The sequence below is a fragment of the Mesoplodon densirostris genome, chromosome 14 (genome assembly GCF_025265405.1).
Source record: "Mesoplodon densirostris isolate mMesDen1 chromosome 14, mMesDen1 primary haplotype, whole genome shotgun sequence".
Taxonomy (NCBI): domain Eukaryota; kingdom Metazoa; phylum Chordata; class Mammalia; order Artiodactyla; family Ziphiidae; genus Mesoplodon; species Mesoplodon densirostris.
Window position 1 is genome coordinate 38,109,043 of NC_082674.1, and position 17,781 is coordinate 38,126,823.

At 51.4% G+C, this 17,781-nt stretch overlaps 1 protein-coding gene across 3 annotated transcripts in view; it reads left to right on the forward strand.

Annotated features, from left to right (window-relative positions):
* Positions 1–17,781, forward strand: part of PRKCE (protein kinase C epsilon) — a 548,717-nt gene that overhangs the window by 490,900 nt on the left and 40,036 nt on the right. For all 3 annotated transcript variants that reach the window (XM_060116774.1, XM_060116775.1, XM_060116773.1), the window contains 2 exons: positions 2,673–2,861; positions 6,703–6,849. In XM_060116774.1, coding sequence (XP_059972757.1) covers positions 2,673–2,861; positions 6,703–6,849 — 336 coding nt within the window. The remainder of the gene's footprint in view (positions 1–2,672; positions 2,862–6,702; positions 6,850–17,781) is intronic.

The window sequence follows — 17,781 nt, forward strand, 5'->3', positions numbered from 1 at the left end:
CTGCTCTGTGGTTTCCCCAGCGCCTTCCTGTCTGAGCACACACAGGGCCACCTGGAGGCCACCTCCCCACCACACCGAGGAGGCACAGAACCCAGCTGTGCCACTCCCCAAGGCTGGGGGGTGGCTTCCTTAGCACCAAGGCCCTCAGAGCCCAGGAGAGAAGGGGGCATGCCCAGGAAGATACACACAGTGGGCACACCTGGCAGCCAGTCTCCCTGAGTTTTGGAACTGGGCTGGTCACAGGGGTAGATTCAGAAAAATATAGAGCCCCTACCCTCTGGTGGCTTATGGATGCCCTGGGGAGACAGCTGACCATGAAAAAAGTAGCTCAACTGCTGGTAATATGTGGAAAGTGCCTGCCAGATCTTAGGGCAAGGGTCTTAGGGTGTCAGAGGAGAGGAGAAAAGCTGGAGAAATCCAGGAAAGCTTTCTGGAGGAGATGGGTGATAACCATGACCTTGAAGGTGGTGCCACGGTGAGCCAGGCTGGGCTGCTGGGTCTTTCAAGGTTGAGGGAGTCTTGGGTTTTCGCTTTCCCTTTGCCTTTGGAACAGAGCAGAGTTACTGGCTCCTCAGTGGAGCCTGTAGCTCTGACCTTACAGATACCCTATGCTGACCACTGGGCTGAGACCAAAGGTCCTAACCAAGTAGCTTTACCAGCCCTAAATAATTTAAAGTTGGCTGCATTTGCTCACAATCCTTTTCATTCTAAATTCTGAGGAGTCCTAAAATGTGCATGTTTTTACTGTTTTCAAAATGCTTCTACCCATCTTTTGATTTAATCCCAAGCAATCTACAACCTCTAGAAGGGCATTTTGAGTAGACTCCAGTCTAGATACTTGGGTTCAGCCTCCTCTTCCATCTTGGAATCTGAGAACTGAGCTGGAGCCTTGTTCTGTAACAAGTTACCTGAGAAGTTACCTGCCTGGGGTGTCCTGCAAGCCGGAATGGACTTTGCCTATTTTGGGGGGAGTCCTCAAAATACACCCCCCTTGGGTACATGCACTCCAGCCGTGCTTCTCCACAGCCTTCACCTTTTGGAGTTCTTTATAGAATGACAGCGCTCAGAGCAGCCAGAGATGTCCTCCCACCCACCTGCCTGTTTCTGGTCAGTACCATGCCCAGTCCTGCTGTGACTGAGCATTATTTCTGCTCTGAGCCAAACACACATCAGTGACCTGCTACATTCTATATAAACGTGGACACCAAACCTTATAGAAGAAAAACTGGATTTAGTACCACCTTCTAATTATATAGAGCTTTGTATTTTGCAGTAGGTTTTCAAAATCTTCCACCTTAATTAATCTTGTGAGGTTAAGCTGAGAATCTGAGCCTCATCTGATAAATGAGCAAGTCAAGTGACTGACTTGAGATCACCCAGAAATCTAACGCCAAACTTGGAGTGAAACTGGATACAACCTGGTTGATCTTCCATCTCCTTCCAGCACATGGCCAGTGCTAAAGAAGAATTGGGATGGGGCAGTTACTTGCTTTTCAAAAAGTTCTGCAGCTTCTTGACTCAGTAGAATTCCTCTTGTGCACTGACATTCTGATTCTGTTTGTAAAACTGCAGTCCTTACACACCATTCTGCAGGAAGCCGATGGTGTTGAGTATTCAGTATCATGTCATACGTGCATGTAACCTAAGTGACTTTGACTCCACACACTTGGTCAGAGGGAGAAAAGAGAGAGAGGCAGAGAACATAGATAAGAAAAATGGCCACCATCAAAGATGAAATGCACCAGACACCCAAGGAGAGGATTTGATTCGAGCTCTTGGAATAGGGAGAATGTTTATGGAACACCTCAAATAAAAAGAAGGGGGTCTGGGGCGTTATAGAGGCAAGAAAACAAGGATTCATCAGTGAGCCGTAGGAAAGTCATGGGTCTTTTCTCAGAATATGCAAGTGCACAGTGGTCTTTTATGATTAGAACACAAATGGGTGGGGAGATTTATTAACTCTAGTTTCTTTTCCAAGAGCACAGGCCTCCGTAAATTCAGCACTGTCACCATTTAAAGAGGACTAAGATTCCGCTCACCCTTCCACTCAGTGAGCCGTGCCCTGGGCTGAGCGTGCAATGGGAGACCCAAATTTGCTGCAAGCACTCACTCACCCCAATTTTAGTGTCAAAAATGTGCACAGCTTTTTACATGGCCCTCAGTTCAAGTCAGGAACTTCATCTGGTGCTCGGGCAAAGAAGCAGTCTGTTCTCCCTGGAAGACAGACTGTGGGTATTGGTTTTTGAAAGTTTGGTTTTGGTGCCTCCCAAACTCAATTTTCACTCAACTTGCTGATTTAGAACCTAATTTTTTTTTTTTTTTTTTTTTTTTTTTTTGCGGTACGCGGGCCTCTCACTGTCGTGGCCTCTCCTGTTGCGGAGCACAGGCTCCGGATGTGGAGGCCCAGCGGCCATGGCTCACGGGCCCAGCTGCTCCGCGGCATATGGGATCCTCCCAGACCGGGGCACGAACCCGTATCCCCTGCATCGGCAGGCGGACTCTCAACCACTGCGCCACCAGGGAGGCCCCCTAATTTTATGTAAGGCAGCTCCGCCCTACAGAGGAGCAAGCTGGAAATAGAGACGTGCGTCTTCCCACGGGCGCTTGTGGCGCAGGTTCAGCCACAGAGGGCAGCCTTCGGTGGACCCTGACGTTGCCCGTCTCCCAAACAGATCCTGCAGGAGTTGGAGTATGGCCCCTCAGTGGACTGGTGGGCCCTGGGGGTGCTGATGTATGAGATGATGGCTGGTCAGCCCCCCTTCGAGGCCGACAACGAGGACGATCTGTTTGAGTCCATCCTCCATGACGACGTGCTCTACCCAGTCTGGCTCAGCAAGGAGGCCGTCAGCATCCTGAAAGCTGTGAGTCACTGGCCCTCACCCACTTTCTGCTCCCCTGGCTTTTCCACCTCTCTCTCTCTCCCTGCCCACTCCTCCTTTCTATCTCTCTCTCTCTCTGTCTGTCTCTCTGTCTCTCTCTGTCTCTCTCTCTGTCTCTCTCTCTCTCCCACCTCTGCTCACTGCTGAGCAGAGGGGCGGAGGGCAGTCACCGCTGGGAGCTCAAGCCCACTGCACCCGCTCCTGCCAGAAATGGGGTCTGGGACAAATTACTGTTCTTGTGGGAAAGGGCCACCACGTCTGTGTTTCCCGAGGAAGGCTCCATGCACCTGGGTCCTCCAGTGCTGTAGAGGGGCAGAGCCAACCCCTGCTGCACTGGGGTCACCCCTGCTGCTTGCACTCTGGGGCTGGACCCTCCTTCCTTACCTGCCACCCATGACCTGTCTTCCTCCGGGGCCTGCAGTGGGGGAGGGAAGGGAGGCATTGTGCACCTGTGTCCACGACAGCATCACTGATCAAAAAAGATGCGTCCACTCAAGATCCCTGTGGCCACGCTGGATTCAGATATAATAGAGAGACTGCCCCCGCCCCCGCCAACAAATAGTCCCTCACAGGTGACAGTGCTTAGTACTTGCTCAGCATACCCGTCGCTGCATTGTAAGACACTTGTACTGTGGCAAGTAAGTGAAGTCACCTGTCCCCCTTGGAATGCTGGGGGAGCTGAGGTGTATGGAAGGTAAGCAGACCAGCTTACCTGGGAAGGGTCACCCCGCTGGGCTGAGGCCGTGACAGCCCAGGAATCTTGACTTCCGGTCCTGGCTCCTTTCGCCCGTGAGAATGCCCCAAAGTTCAGAGTCGGCGTGCCTCAGTCACAGAATTTGCCATATCCAAATACCCGCTCTACTGTGATTTAGTTTCGTTTTTTCAATCAAGTCCCCAAATCTACCTAATTATATGTATTTTATAAAGAAATGTTATGTAACTATCATAAATGGAAAGAGTATCACTTGTCATAATTAATTAACATAAATTATCCCATGAAAATGGTAAAAATGACCTAAAATCATTTCGCAGGTATCTGGCAGGGGACATGTATCATATTTTGGAAAATGCCACAGCAGAACATGTTGCTTCTTTCTGCAGTTCATTTCTTCCTTCCTCTTCCCTTCTTCCCCTCCCCTCATTTCTTTCCTCCCTTCTGCATCTGTTTCTCTTTCTCTCCCTCCCTCCCTCCCTCCCTCCCCATTCACTGATTCAACGAACGACCGTTTGTTGAGTGTTTCCAGTGTGCGGGGCATTGTGCTAGATGCTGAGTAAGCACTGGTGAGCGTAACAGCCGTCATCCCTGCCTTGTGGAGCTTGTGATCCGGCGGGAGAAGGTGGGCAATAAATAAAAAACACATCCATATGTGGTCACAATTGGGATAAGAGCAGTGAAGGAAGCAAACAGAGTATGCTCATTCACTCATTCATTTATTTAACACGTATTTATTGGGCATCTAGGATGTGCCAGACACTATACCAGGTGCTGGCTAAGGAAAAACCTGTAGCACCCGAGGCAGCCAGAACACCCCCAGCAGAGCTGGTCACTCACCCTGGGCCCTGAACACCAGCCTGACACACTTTCCTGTGAGCCCCTTGCTGGCACCCCAGGTGGGCCCTTTCATTATGGATGACCTAGCGCAATGGTCTTCAACTAGGGGTGATTTTGTCCCCCATCATCCCCCAGAGACATATGGCAACATCTGGAGATGTTTTTAGTTGTCACAACTTGGAGGGGAGGGGTGCTATTGGCATCTAGGAGGTAAAGCCCAGGGGTGCTGCTAAACATCCTGCACTGCACAGGACAACCCCCGAACAAAGAAGTATCCAGTCCAAAATGTCATTAGCACAGAGGTTGAGAAACTTTGACCTACAGAGATTCAGAAGAGGTCGTGCCTGTGTCAGCTGGTTGGTGAGGGTGAAGTCTCTGGGAAAAAAGAAGAGCCTCTGGCTCGGGGTCAGCTTCCTGAGACGCTAAAACCTGTATGTTTATCCGTAGCCGATACTTCCCCTCCCAGAAGTGAGAGGACAGGAAGAGCTGAGGAAGCAAGGAGAAGTCTTCCACTCCCTTGGCCTTGGAACACTTCACTTCCTCACATTGTCACCTGATTCTAGGGCCAGGCCAGGCTTTCCATGACTCTGGCCACTGCTCTGTGTCTCTGAGGGCTGCTGCCTACATGCAGAACTCTCCGGAAGGCCATTTGCACCAGAGGGTTCTGCAGTGCACAACCTGTGCAACAGTAGTGGCAGTCCTGCTGCCTTCCTCAGCACTGTGCCCTGAGGCCCAGCCTGCAACCCGCTGTTCACTCATCTCAATGTACTGAGTGCACAGTGGGAGCCAGGCTCTGAGCCAGATGCTGGGAAGATAGAACTGATTCCTATATCATAGAGCTCACCAAGGAGAAGAGATGTTTAGACAAATTATAATTTAAATAAATGAGAAACATGGTGTCTTAGATGTCCACAGAGTGAATCTGGGGAGGCTTCACAGAGGAGGCAGCATTTTGACTGTTTCTTAGAGGATGGTTAGGGGCTAGAGAGGGGCCTTGGACCAGTCAAATAAAGGATGCAGAAGGCGAGCGAGAGAGACTGGCTACAGACTGAACAGTGTGTGTGTGCCAAACTAAGGGGTATGGACTTTATCCTGTGGGCAGTAGGAATCAGGGGTGTGTAAGCAGGGGTGACCTCTGCCAGCTGTTCGATTAGAAGGATGAAGTGTTGGCACCATTCCTAACCCCTCACTCTCTCGTCCATGGCTCCCCTGCCTTTCAGGGGTGCCAGACAGGAGCCAGGAGGAGGCTCCTACTGCCCAGGAGAACCTCCCCTGCTGATGAAGCTTAAAATGCTATCATTATAGATTTATCCCTTTGGATTATAATTTGTCCTCTTAGCTTCCTTTGTTTAAATCTAAACTTTCAGCCTTCACCCCATGAAATATAATACTCAGTCTCTGACACACATGCACACACACACCCCTACCTTTATTCTGGGTGGCTATCAAATATTTCCACCTACCAGCACTGATTTGTTTCAAGGTTATGTTACTATACATCTGCTCAATGAAATTAACATTTGCCATCAGGACTGACTCATTGAACAGGAATAATCATTTCACCTGGGTGTGTGAGGTCACAAGACACCAGCCAAAAAGTACAAAACACATCAATGTGTTTTTTACAGACAAGCATTGAGAAGCAGTAAGCCTTTCTTTTTCTTGTTTTTTATCTGTTAATCTATGTGGGGTTTTGTGCTAGAGATTACAAAGTCAAATTTTTTTAAAAAGTAGGAGGGCCTAGGTCCAGGAAGAGGAAAGAGGAGGAGGTGCCTTTGATAATTGACCTTAACGTGAATATCTGGTCTTGTTTCCTTCCCTCAAAAAGGACTGCTGACCTCTCAGTATGAGTTTATCAGACCTCAGTCTCCCTGACGAGAAGACTTGAGAATCTGAGGGGGAATCAGAGGGTTAGAAAGAGTCTGAGCTCCTCATCCTGACTTGATACCTTGCTGGCTGTTTGACCTTGGCCAAGTTAATTAACTTCTCTGTGCCTCAACTACCTCACTTATAAAGTAGGGATCATGATAGTACCTCAGAGGGTCACGCTGGATGAAATGAATCCATGCGTGTATAATGTAATACTATGTGTAGAACAGTGGCTGGCGCACAGTAAGTTCTGTGTAAGAATTAAAGAGCCCCCGAAAGTGTAGAAAACGGGCTTGGGAGGTGATGCTAAAGGTGCTGCCTCGACTGAGTTCCGTCTTCCCCTCACAGCCTGTGCCTGCCCGGCCTTTGTCACTGATTCCGTCTCTCTCCTCGTCCCCGCAGTTCATGACCAAGAACCCTCACAAGCGCCTGGGCTGTGTGGCGGCACAGAACGGCGAGGATGCCATCAAGCAGCACCCGTTCTTCAAGGAGATCGACTGGCTGCTCCTGGAGCAGAAGAAGATCAAGCCGCCCTTCAAACCTCGAATTGTAAGTAGGCCCTGAGCTCGTTCCACGGCGCGGGCGGGCCTGGTTCCCATGCGCAGAGATGGGGGTCTGGGCACATTTTACAGCCAAGATGACAAGGGCAGGAGGTCGCCAAGAGGCCCCCTAAAAGAGAGTCTCCTTGGCCCTGGGAGTTTACTGTCGAAAACACATAACCGATAGCGGTAACCAAGGTGATGATTCATATGGGACACAGAAGAACCTTTTGTACTTTAATCAAATTTTATTTATCTTGATCAAAAATTATCGATGATACTGGTTTTCCATGTGTGGTAGCGTTATAAGGTTTCCTTATAGATAAGCTTCTTTTTTAATGAGTCAATTTAAAGAAAAATATTAAGTAACCAATTGTCACAGTCATTCTGTGGAGTGAGCACAGAGCGTGAAGCTGAGGCTCAGAGATGGCCATGTGAGGAAGACTGTCCCCCGGGCTGCCCATGGGTGCTGGCTCTATAAGATGCTGTTTCTTTAGGCCACATCTCTGCCCTCTCTGATCCACTCTCCCTTCTGCCTTCACTTCAGCCTCAGCACTCACTCCTTCCAGGTTCTTGGGCCTGTTGTGCTCATGCCAGTCGGAGGAGGGTGCAATAAAGGGTGTTTGAAGCTCAGAGGTTGGAAAAAGGAATAGACCTGTCGATTCCGGGCTTAACTCAGAGACCGTGTCGTGGCGGTGACCTTCTGCTGGAAGGGGAGAGGGTCGGCGATACTCTCCTTAAAATTAGAGAGAGAGAGTGGGTGTGGGTGTGCATGTGTGTGCATGTGTGTGTTTGTGTGTGAGGGGGGAAATTCTTCTCTCTGTTGGATCCTAGCCCAAGGAGGCAGTCATTTAGACTGAAACTTTGGGTAGCCAACTGGGTAGCGTCCCGGGGGGCGAGGGAGGGTGTGTAACATAGGAAGTTATAGGGCAGAGCCCCAGAGTCGTGGGGCTGGGGTCTCGGGCAGGGAAGACCTGAGATTATCCAGTCGGCCCTCAGTCACCCCACATTCTGTCAGAGGACCCCTTCTTCCTCACTTCCAAGTACAGAAAAGACCCTCCTGTGCTTTGGGAATCATCAGAGAGGAAATCTACTGTATTCCAAGACATTTTCTGGGGGGCAGTGGTTGAGAGTGCGGTGCTTCTCAGAAATGTTTCACGTCGGAGGTAACTCTCAGCTGCAGGGTGTGGTCCGGGCCTCAGCCAGATGCAACCATGGCAGGTGAACGGTCCCTGGACACTCAGTCCCGTCTCCATTCCTCGTTTGCTTCCTTCTTGGGTTTTTATGATTTTCACCGGCTGGCACACAGCCTGGAGCAGGCTAAATTCAGGCTTACCTTCTTTCTTTGTTAGCATCACCCACAGTTCTGGGGCCTGTCGTGCCAAAAGCCCGTGCTGTGGGCCCAGGACAGGGCTCACCGCGTGTGCCAGCCTGCCTGAAGGCCGCCCCACCCCATCCCGAGGGTCTCTGAAGGTGGCCTTTAAGGACAAGATGAGCTGACAAGGTTCCCCAGACAAAGTGAGGGGAAGCAGGAGACCAGAGGCCAGGCAGAGGAGGAGAAACTAAAGACTCAGATCTGAGGGTGAAATGTTATTTTAGGTTCAATCTAACTTAATCAACCCAAAGAAAATTGAGAAGTAGACCTGAGTAAGGAATCCAGGCCCAACAAACAGGAACCTGGGACGAGAGCAGGGACCAGTCGGCCAGTGCAGGTCTCCAAGATGACTTGGACTCCAGTCTAGACACGAGCTCAACAAAAGGACCGGACACTAGCCTTGTGGGGGGAGGGGGAGGACTGGAAGAGCAGCTTTCTCCCGGGGATGCAGCCTGGAGGGGACAAGCGCCAGGGAACCATCAGCAAAGTGTGTGAAGGGAAGAGGGGGCCTGGGTGGGGCAGAGGCAGACAGGGAGTCTTTGCCGAGAGGCCACAGGGAAGCAAGGAATTCGGGAAGCTCTTTGTGATAAAAGGTGCAAGGAAGCTCTAAAGGATGGATTCCCAGGGAAGGGTCTCTCACTGGGGTAGAATAGTGGCACATCATGACTCAGATCCAGCGGAGGTGATTCCTCTGAGATGGCCAAAGACCCGAGTAGCAGGAGCTCTTCCCAAAGCCCTAGCAATGCCAGGGGCTCCTCAGTGGGGCTTCCACCCTCCAGTCTGAACTCTGAGCCCAGTGAAAATGCCGACCTGAGCGGAGTGACACTTTGAGCAGTCCCTGGCTTCCCTGGAGTAAGGGGAGGGCAGGAAGGACAAGTGTGAGATTTCTGTGGACCTGCAGGATGGGCAAGGAACCAGACAGAGGAAGGGGGAGGAATGAAGCGTGAACCAGGAGGCCGAGCAGGTGACCCAGTCCGCTACCCTAGAGCTGCCCCTGGCCAGTGGTGAGGTGCTCCTGCGATCAGCGGGTGACGGCCCCCCAGGAACCAGCAGTAGAAGCCCATCCTGTGGGTCAGGTGGGACTACCTCTCTACCTAGAGCACAAGGGCCCTGCGTTTCCCTTCCCAGGGCCTCTCGAGGGTCCCCAGCCTGGGACCAGAGGGCAGGACTCTGCTTGCTTCCTTCGCTGAAGGGCTCAAGTAGGCTTCCAGGTGCCGTCCAGGAGCTCCCACCAAGTTCAAAACTGTCTTAGCGTTCCTAAAGACTGAGCTCATCATTACCTTGGAAATCATCCTCTGTGCATGTTCCTACTCGCCCCCCACAGACCTCCAGAGTCATCCACAACACTGTTGGGGGTCAGGGGAGAGGGCGTTTATTGGGTTGGTTTGAATTCAGTTTGGAGGAGAGAATTAGAACATCCAAAGGAAGGGTAAGAAGGGAAACTTTGTGTGTATGTGTGTGTACAAGAGGTGTTTCTGGTCACATTTGGAGCTGAGTAATGTTGATCCTTACTGAGTCCTCGGCTATAGGTCATTCAAGAAGTATTCAGGTTATTTAGATCTCTGATCACAGCTATATCCTTGGGACTAGAGATTTCTCTCCAGAGAAATACTAAAATCGGAAAAGAAAAGGATAGTCTTCATCTAGTTAGCAGGTTGGAAAGGTGTCCCAAATCTGTCCCTTAAATGAAAACTCGTTTCTGAAAAATGTTCACGGTACCACCCTGAGTCATCTGTGGGCTTGTGTACAACAGAAACTGATTTTAAGTTGAATTAAAGTCCACTGCAGTGGCGGACATACTGTGTTTCTCATCTCTAAAAGCCCTGTAAGGCCAATGTGAAAACTCACACAGGCGTTTATAAGCCATCACCCCCTCTAACCATCTCAGGACTCACCGCGGGGGTGTGGGACCTGCCTGGCTCAGACGCCAGCGGTGAGCACAGCTCTGTGCTCCAAAAGCAGGGTCAGCCTCACCCCCGGACAGAATAGATGGCCACACACGAGAGGTCATTGGAGAGACACTGGGAAGCTGGGGTATGTCTCCACAGAAGTCATCTTCTGTTCACGGGGCAGGGAGTTCCAACACCGGACAGGCTTCCCGTTGGCTTCAGGTATCACATAACTTGAGGACACATCAGATGCCTTCCGAGGAGAGCAGCAGAAGAAAGGTTTTGTCGGAGGGAGGAAAGAAAACTGGTTTGGAGCCTGACATTGGGAACAAGTGGCCAAGATGGTGGGTCGTGAGCAGCCAGGGATGGTGTGAGTTTCTTAGATCTTAGGGACAGACTCCGAGTTAAAGGAAAGCCACTGTGAGAAGGAAGGGGACAAGTCTGTGAGCAAGCATCCCCAGCCTTGCACCTTGGTGGTGGCCTGGAGAAGACACTGGGCATGAGTTTTAGCAGCAAGGAAAGCGATGCACAGACTCCCCTATCTCATCGGGCTGAAGAGCCCCAGGGCGTTCGGTCGAAGTCCTGGGGCTCGTGAGGGAACTCCAGGGCCTGTCTTGCTCCCTCCCCATGCCCCGCTGATGTCACACCAGGATACCACTAGTGCCCAGGATCCTGCTGGATAGCTCCTCTCCACTCCTCAGCTGGCCCTACTGAATCTGAGCACCCTGGGGGGCATCCTGCCTGTCTGATTCAGGAAGGAGTTGGTTTTGTCTGGCTGGGGGGAGACTGGGTGAGGTCATGTCATCCAGTCTAGGAGTTATGAAGAGACAAGACGTAGTGGCCTATTTTCCACAGCTCCTGACCGCCCCCACTCCCCTGCACAGATGGAGCCCCTCCACAGCTGGTGGGCACAGCAAGCCTGCACTCTGCCCAGGTTGGCTCAGCTGGAGGCTGGGGTCCTTGGATCACCCCCACAGGGGCTGAGGATATGGCGGGAGAACAGCTCCCAGGCCTGGTTTCCATCCCCTCTGCAGGAAGCCTCGCCCCTCTAAAGATATCACCCAGGACACTGTCCAGATTCGTAGCTGGAATTTGGCCTCTGGGCAGGTTCCATCCCATACTTCAACTGGCTGCTGTCCCCTCCAGGCCTTTGCCTTCTTGAGATGTTTGCTGGGCTGAGACTTCTGCTCCCTGGCGCCTGAGCCTCCGTATCTAACCACTGCCCTGACTCGCCAGCTGTCAGTATTCCACTGGGTTTCCTGCCTTCAGCTTTTCATCCCTTTGCACTAACCCCACCCCAGGACATTTTTCAGTGGCTTTTGCTTCTGCGTGGAGATTTCCTTCTCATCTTTCCTCCCAGCTGTCTTATCTTGTATATTCTCCCTCCTCCATTTTCCTTTTTATGCTCCTCCTGTCCACCCTTTACCCACCCACATACTCGACTGATGTTGCACAAGCAATGTGCCATCAACACCAAACCAGAGACTTGGTGCCATCACGCGCTCAAATCAGTTTTCTGGGGGTGGCTTGCTTCAGAGCAAGAGCATACAGCAGTAGACAGGTGGGGGAATAGAAACGCCAGCGAGGCTGGATCCATGGCCTTTGATGCTGGAAAAAGTCGCCAAGCGTAGACTTCACTGGTCTATCCTACTGGGCATTTGGTTCCAAAATGGCGGCATCATTTGCTGCCATTAATAGTAGCCCATTTAGCTTTTGTGTTGCCATTGGGCTTGCCTTCCTTGGGGACTGTAGGGGAGAGAAGTGATGTGTTTGGTGTGGTTGAAGGGCATCATCCAACCTTGTAGATCTTGGAGGTATTTTGCTCACTCCTAGCTTCTCTCCTGCACACGCCTCCCCTACCCCAAATGCATTAGGCTCTGAGATTATGGCTCCTGGGGCTTCGGCACTGGAATGGGGGGGAAGCCAGCAGAGGAGGGAGAGGTCTGCCTCCCCAGCAGCCTAGCTGTCCTCAGTGAAAACCAAAGATAATGAGGGAAATGCCAGCCGAGTAAACTTCTCTTTGTGTACGTGTTCTCTCTTTTCAAGTTTGCTTCAGTGTGAATGTCCCTCTTTAAGGTAAGGCCTCCAGAGTGGGGAGTCTTTCCAGGTAGGTGAGCCCTCAGGCCGGGTGACACGGAGGCCCCTTTCAACCTCATGATCTGTTCCATCCAGCCATCCACGCTGCATGGCGGGACCCCCAAGGGAGGCCTTTCCTGCATGCTCCTGCATGACTGGGCTGTGCTGAGAGAAAACTGGGAAGTGGGCCTGAGACCCTCACACCCTCACCAACTCAGCGGCCGGAGGAGGAGCCCTGCTGAACAGGCAGCCCCTTCCCCTAAAGCCAGCCCACTGGCCCAGGGACCTCCTGAAAGCGTGAACCATGAAGACAGAGCCCCAGGGACCATGAGAGGCTGTCCTCATCTTCCACCTGGCAGAGCAGGAATGGGGCCCAGTCGGTCCCTGCAGACATGTGAGGACATCCCGCTGCCCTGTGTCCGTGCCAGAGTGAGAGCCCTTAGCCTCCGAGAGGCTGCAGGGTCCCGCCAAGAGCCAGGATGCTGGCCCGGGGCTGGAGGGCCTGGGAAAAGCCCAGGAACCTGGTTTTAGCAGTTGGCCCAGGTGATGGCATGGCAGAGTGGACAGGGCACTCGCTTTCACCCCAGAGAGACCTCGGTAGGAATAAAATTGCTGTCACAGGATAGTTGTGTGAACCTGGGAATTCACTTCCAGCCTCCTAGAGCCGCGACCTCCTTATGTGTAAAGTGGGGTTGAGAATACCCGCTCACGGAAGTACTACAGGGTTAGTTTACAAACTTCAGATGCTTTGCATGCTACAGATTCTCAATAAATTTTAAGTCCTGTCTCTCCGTTCATCACCTCCAACCCAGCCTGTTAAAGCCCCTCTCCCTCTTATCCCAAGACTCCAAGAATCAAGAGTTAAGGATTGCAGGAGGTGATGTGGTATTTGGAGTCTGGGGTGTGGAATCAGATGCAGCCAGGTTCTGATTGGGGCTGTAGGATCTTGGGAAAGTCACCTCACCTCTCTGAGCCTCAGTCTGCTGATCCATAGAATGGGAATGATAAAATCTTCCACACTGGATTGCTGTGAGGAGAGGAAAAGCTAATGATGTGAGATGATTAGGAGAGCCCTTCATACACAGCGAGTGCTGGGGATGGCGTTGATGCTGATAGTGATGGAGACAGTGGGGGTCTAAGCTGATGGAGGCCGGTCTGGACAATATTTCTGTCCCAAAGGGGTGGAGGGGCTAGGAGTTCAGATGAGGGATGACACCCTGTGCTCAGGGGAGCAGCCATCCATTACAGGGCAGAAAGGCAGAGACTGGCAGAGAACACAGTTCAGGTTCTGCCCGAGAGCCTCCTGGGGCTTAATTCTGGCACAGCCACTGGTCTGAGCTGGGAGAGTACTAGAAAGGAGGCGCTGCAAGACAGTTACTCACCCTAGATGCCAATATTCCCAGTCCTTTGCCCCTTGGAAGACCCCCAAGGTTCCCCAACTTTTATTCTGTGAACTTGCTCACCAGCTTTACTCTTCTTGCCTTTGGTCTCGGCAGGGTTTTTTTTTTTTTTTTTTTTTTAATTTTTATTTATTTATTTTTGGCTGTGTTGGGTCTTCGTTTCTGTGCGAGGGCTTTCTCTAGTTGCGGTGAGTGGGGGCCACTCTTCATCGCAGTGCACGGACCTCTCACTATCGCGGCCTCTTTTGTTGCGGAGCACAGGCTCCAGACGCGCAGGCTCAGTAGTTGTGGCTCATGGGCCCAGTTGCTCCGCGGCATGTGCGATCTTCCCAGACCAGGGCTCAAACCCGTGTCCCCTGCATTGGCAGGCAGATTCTCAACCACTGCGCCACCAGGGAAGTCCCTCGGCAGTGCTTTTGCTGAGCACAGCTGTGTGACTCTCAGTGCCCCAGCCCTGAAATGGTAGCAGTCACAGCTTCCCAAGTATTTCTAAGCTAAACAGCCTCAGTGGGGCGTCTTTGACTCTACACAAGAGATTTCTCCATCAGGGAATTCTGACTGCAGGAGCGTCCCTGTGGCCAAGGGCTGGAGGGCCCACCTGTGCTTCACTTTGGTCCTCCCAGCACCCACCCCAGGGGAGGGATCTGAGCCCTAGGCTGGGCATTTCCATAAGCTCCAAAGTTTTTATTTATGACTTAATAGCTGTGAGGTTGGGATTCGCCTTCATGGATTCACCAAACTAGTGTATATTGAATTTAATCTCCTCCCTGCCCCATGAACACTTAAGGTGACACACACATCCTACCTGGGAGCATGGGACCTACTAGGCTGTGCCTTATTGAAAGTGGGGAGAGCAGGAGCCGTCAGAGAAGGTTCTCGAGAGTTGCTGGATCTTGGCAGAGAAAGCCAGGAAGGGTTAGGAAGAGAGAACTACATGGGACAAGGCATGAAAGGGGAAAAGGGAAAGGCAGGATTCAGATCAGCTCTTCTTAATGGGTATTTAGTGAGCATGTGCTCTGTGCTTTCTGAGAAGCCCTGGAGGGGGAGGTAAACATAGAAGAAAAGAATCCCCTACAAACGCAGACACGTTCACGTTCCCGTCACTGTGTGACGTGAGGAACTTAGATGGCAGGAGGAGATACTGAACACGAAATACTTGAAGAATACCAGGCAATGGGATAAAATTCAGGATTTGACTTTGGGAGGGGAGTCTTGAGGTTCGCCTGTCGAGGTTAGAGGACAGAACGGGAGAGATGGCACGAGGAAGATGGCCTCCCCAGTCAGGCCTCTGTGGGTCACAGGAGCCATTTCCCACCCGAGGTCTCATAGAAGATCTTGTCCAGGAGGGCCACGTAGCTGGATGAGCAGTGCCCTCCTGCCTGTCTCTGCAGAGAAGGCTACAGGGTGGTCCTGCAGCCGGGGGGGCGGTGGGGCATAGCAGTCAGAGGCTGGATAATGTGCGTCAAAGTAAAAGCAGATAGAATCTCAAGCTTTTCCCATGGAGGGACTCCGTCCTCCAGCCCTCAAGCCAGCATTTGCTCTTTGAAGGGTGTAGGCACCAAGGGACATTTTGCCAGCTGACAGGGTTCCCCCATCCACACCAGCCTACAAGTCCAGGACCTTGAATCTCCAGGGCTGCATCTGTCATAGCGGAGGGAAGCTCTTGGAAACCCAGTTTTGCATCTCGGGGCATCAGTGCCCTGTTTACTCCCCATTGTTTGTGCTGGGATAAGGGGTGATAACAGAATTGGATTTGGCCTCAGCTTGATGCTCAAACGTTATTCTAGAGTTCCAGGGTCTAGCAAACACACATTGGGTTTGTGAAGCTTCATTAAGGTTGTTCATCAACCTCAGTCTCTTCAAAGAGAGAAGACCTGGCTCACAGGCCTGCATCTTTTCAAGCCTGCATGTTATTCGGGCTCCTCCTTTCTGAGACCTACTCCACCCCCAAAGGGATTTTCTTGAGCACAGAGCTTGGATGTCAGTGGAGTATTTCAGGTGTGTGAGCCCAGCTAGGTGTGGAGGAGGGTCCAGAATGATGGGGACAGTGAAATAAGATCATTGCCTGAAGTAGGGAGATGAGGAGATAAGACTGGAGTGGGGATTGTCAGCTGAGATGACTTAGAAAATAAACCAGACCTTGACTGGGAGCTTCAGCCGCTCCTTCCTTCTCCCCGCAAGCAACTGGCACCTCCCCTAGTGTTGGAAACGACAGGACTGATGGTCCTCCCTGGGAGGTGTGGCAGATTCAGGCTACAGGTACCCAGGTACCTAGGATGTGGGTGTTCCACTGAATGATCCAGAATACCCTCCCCCCAAAACAGGAGATTTCAGAACTTAGCCCCGACTCTATATCACAGGCAGTGAGCTAAGAGGAAAACACTGGACGGGGCTGGGTCCAGGTCCCTGCTGTGAGAGTCTGTGAAAACCTGAACAAGGCACTGAATCTCTCTGCTCCTTCCCTGTAAAGTGAGGGACTTGCATTGTCCCTAAGGTTTCTCCCAGCCCCAGGTACTCTGTGTAAATGTGCTCCACGAGGGCAGGGATATGTGCAGGTTTTGAATCAACTTTATAATAATAACATTTACAGAGCTGAAAAGTTACCTGTTTAAAGTGTCCTTTTTTTTTTTTTTTTTTTTTTTGCGGTACGCGGGCCTCTCACTGTTGTGGGCTCTCCCGTTGCAGAGCACAGGCTCCGGACGCGCAGGCTCAGCAGCCATGGCTCACGGGCCCAGCCGCTCTGCGGCATGTGGGATCTTCCCGGACCGGGGCACGAACCCATGTCCCCTGCATCGGCAGGCGGACCCTCAACCACTGCGCCACCAGGGAAGCCCTAAAGTGTCCATTTTGATGCATTTTAACAAACCTGTGTAACCACTGGCTCGTGGATGTAAAGAACATCTCTACACCCAAGCAGTTCCCAGGTGCCTCTGCCCCCGGAAGCCCCTGATCTGCTTTCTGTCCCTGGAAAGGAGATTTCTCTTTCCTAGAGTTTCACGTATATGGAGTCATGTTGTATGCACTCTTTTGTGTCTGGCTTCTTTCACTCAGCATGTGTGTTTGAGACTTATATTTTTAACTTTTTATTATGGAAAATTTCAAACATGTACAAAAGTAGCGAGAAAAGTGGAATCCCCACGTGCCCATCACCCAACTGCAAAGACTACTAGCAGGCTCTGCTTAATGTGTTAGGGGAGGGATATGTTTCTGTTTCGTTCACAGCTGCGTCCTCAGCAGAAACTCCTGGCACATAGTAGTAATTCATATATCTGTGTGGAATGAATGAATGAATTCTGTAGATCTACAGTGTTTTTCCAGAGAATGTTTCTCTCTTAGCTCCATCTCAAAATTCTCTTCTCACCTTTTATGGCCCAAGATCTATCCCAGTATGTGCCTGGGAATTTGGGCTGATAAGATCCTGCATTAGGAAACCTGAAATTGTTGAATGGTAAGAGAAGGTGGGTGACCTCATCGTGATTTGGGAGGCATCTATTAGAGTGTTTACAGTTCCCGTTTCAAAGCCAGTAGGCAGAGCAACAATAAATCCCAGGCCAAAAGAGCTTGATCTCCATCCAGGACATGTTCATAAATACGGGGCGGGGGGTTGGAGTGGGGGATTGTTGAGTGCAGGATCAGGGCCTCTGCCAGGACTGATTGGAAAGTTTCTTCTCTGAGTACCCAAAAGCATCCCGAGAGCAGCTAAACTCAACAGCTGTCAACAGTGACACTGCTTTGAAAAGTCGATGATAAATGAAAAAGGTCCCCCTGGTTAGAGGCAGAGCGGGGCTGGCTTTGCCACTGTGTGTCTGCCCACTTTCAGCGGGAGCAGCCACGGGGCCTGCTGCTGCACGTCCCGCTGCATGGGGCCAGCTCGCTGCAGAGCCTGGCACAGGGGCTCAGGCCTTGGGCAGGCCACAGCAGGCAGGGCGCTGTCTCCTCCTGAGGCTTTTGATTCCTGCATATCAACATTGTCTTTTCTACACATTTTCAGCTCCAGCCACCCCTGCTGGGTGCCCCTTTACCCTACTTCCAGGTCTACCCATCAGTGGATTGTAAAATCAGTTTAGTGGGTCAGGTGCAGGAAACATTTTTAATGAAGACTAGGATAGGGTAGAATTGGGTAGAGTAGAGAAGAAGAGAAAAGGAAAGAAAAGAACAAAGTAGAGAGACTAGAACATAGACTGCATCACGTATGGTAAGGG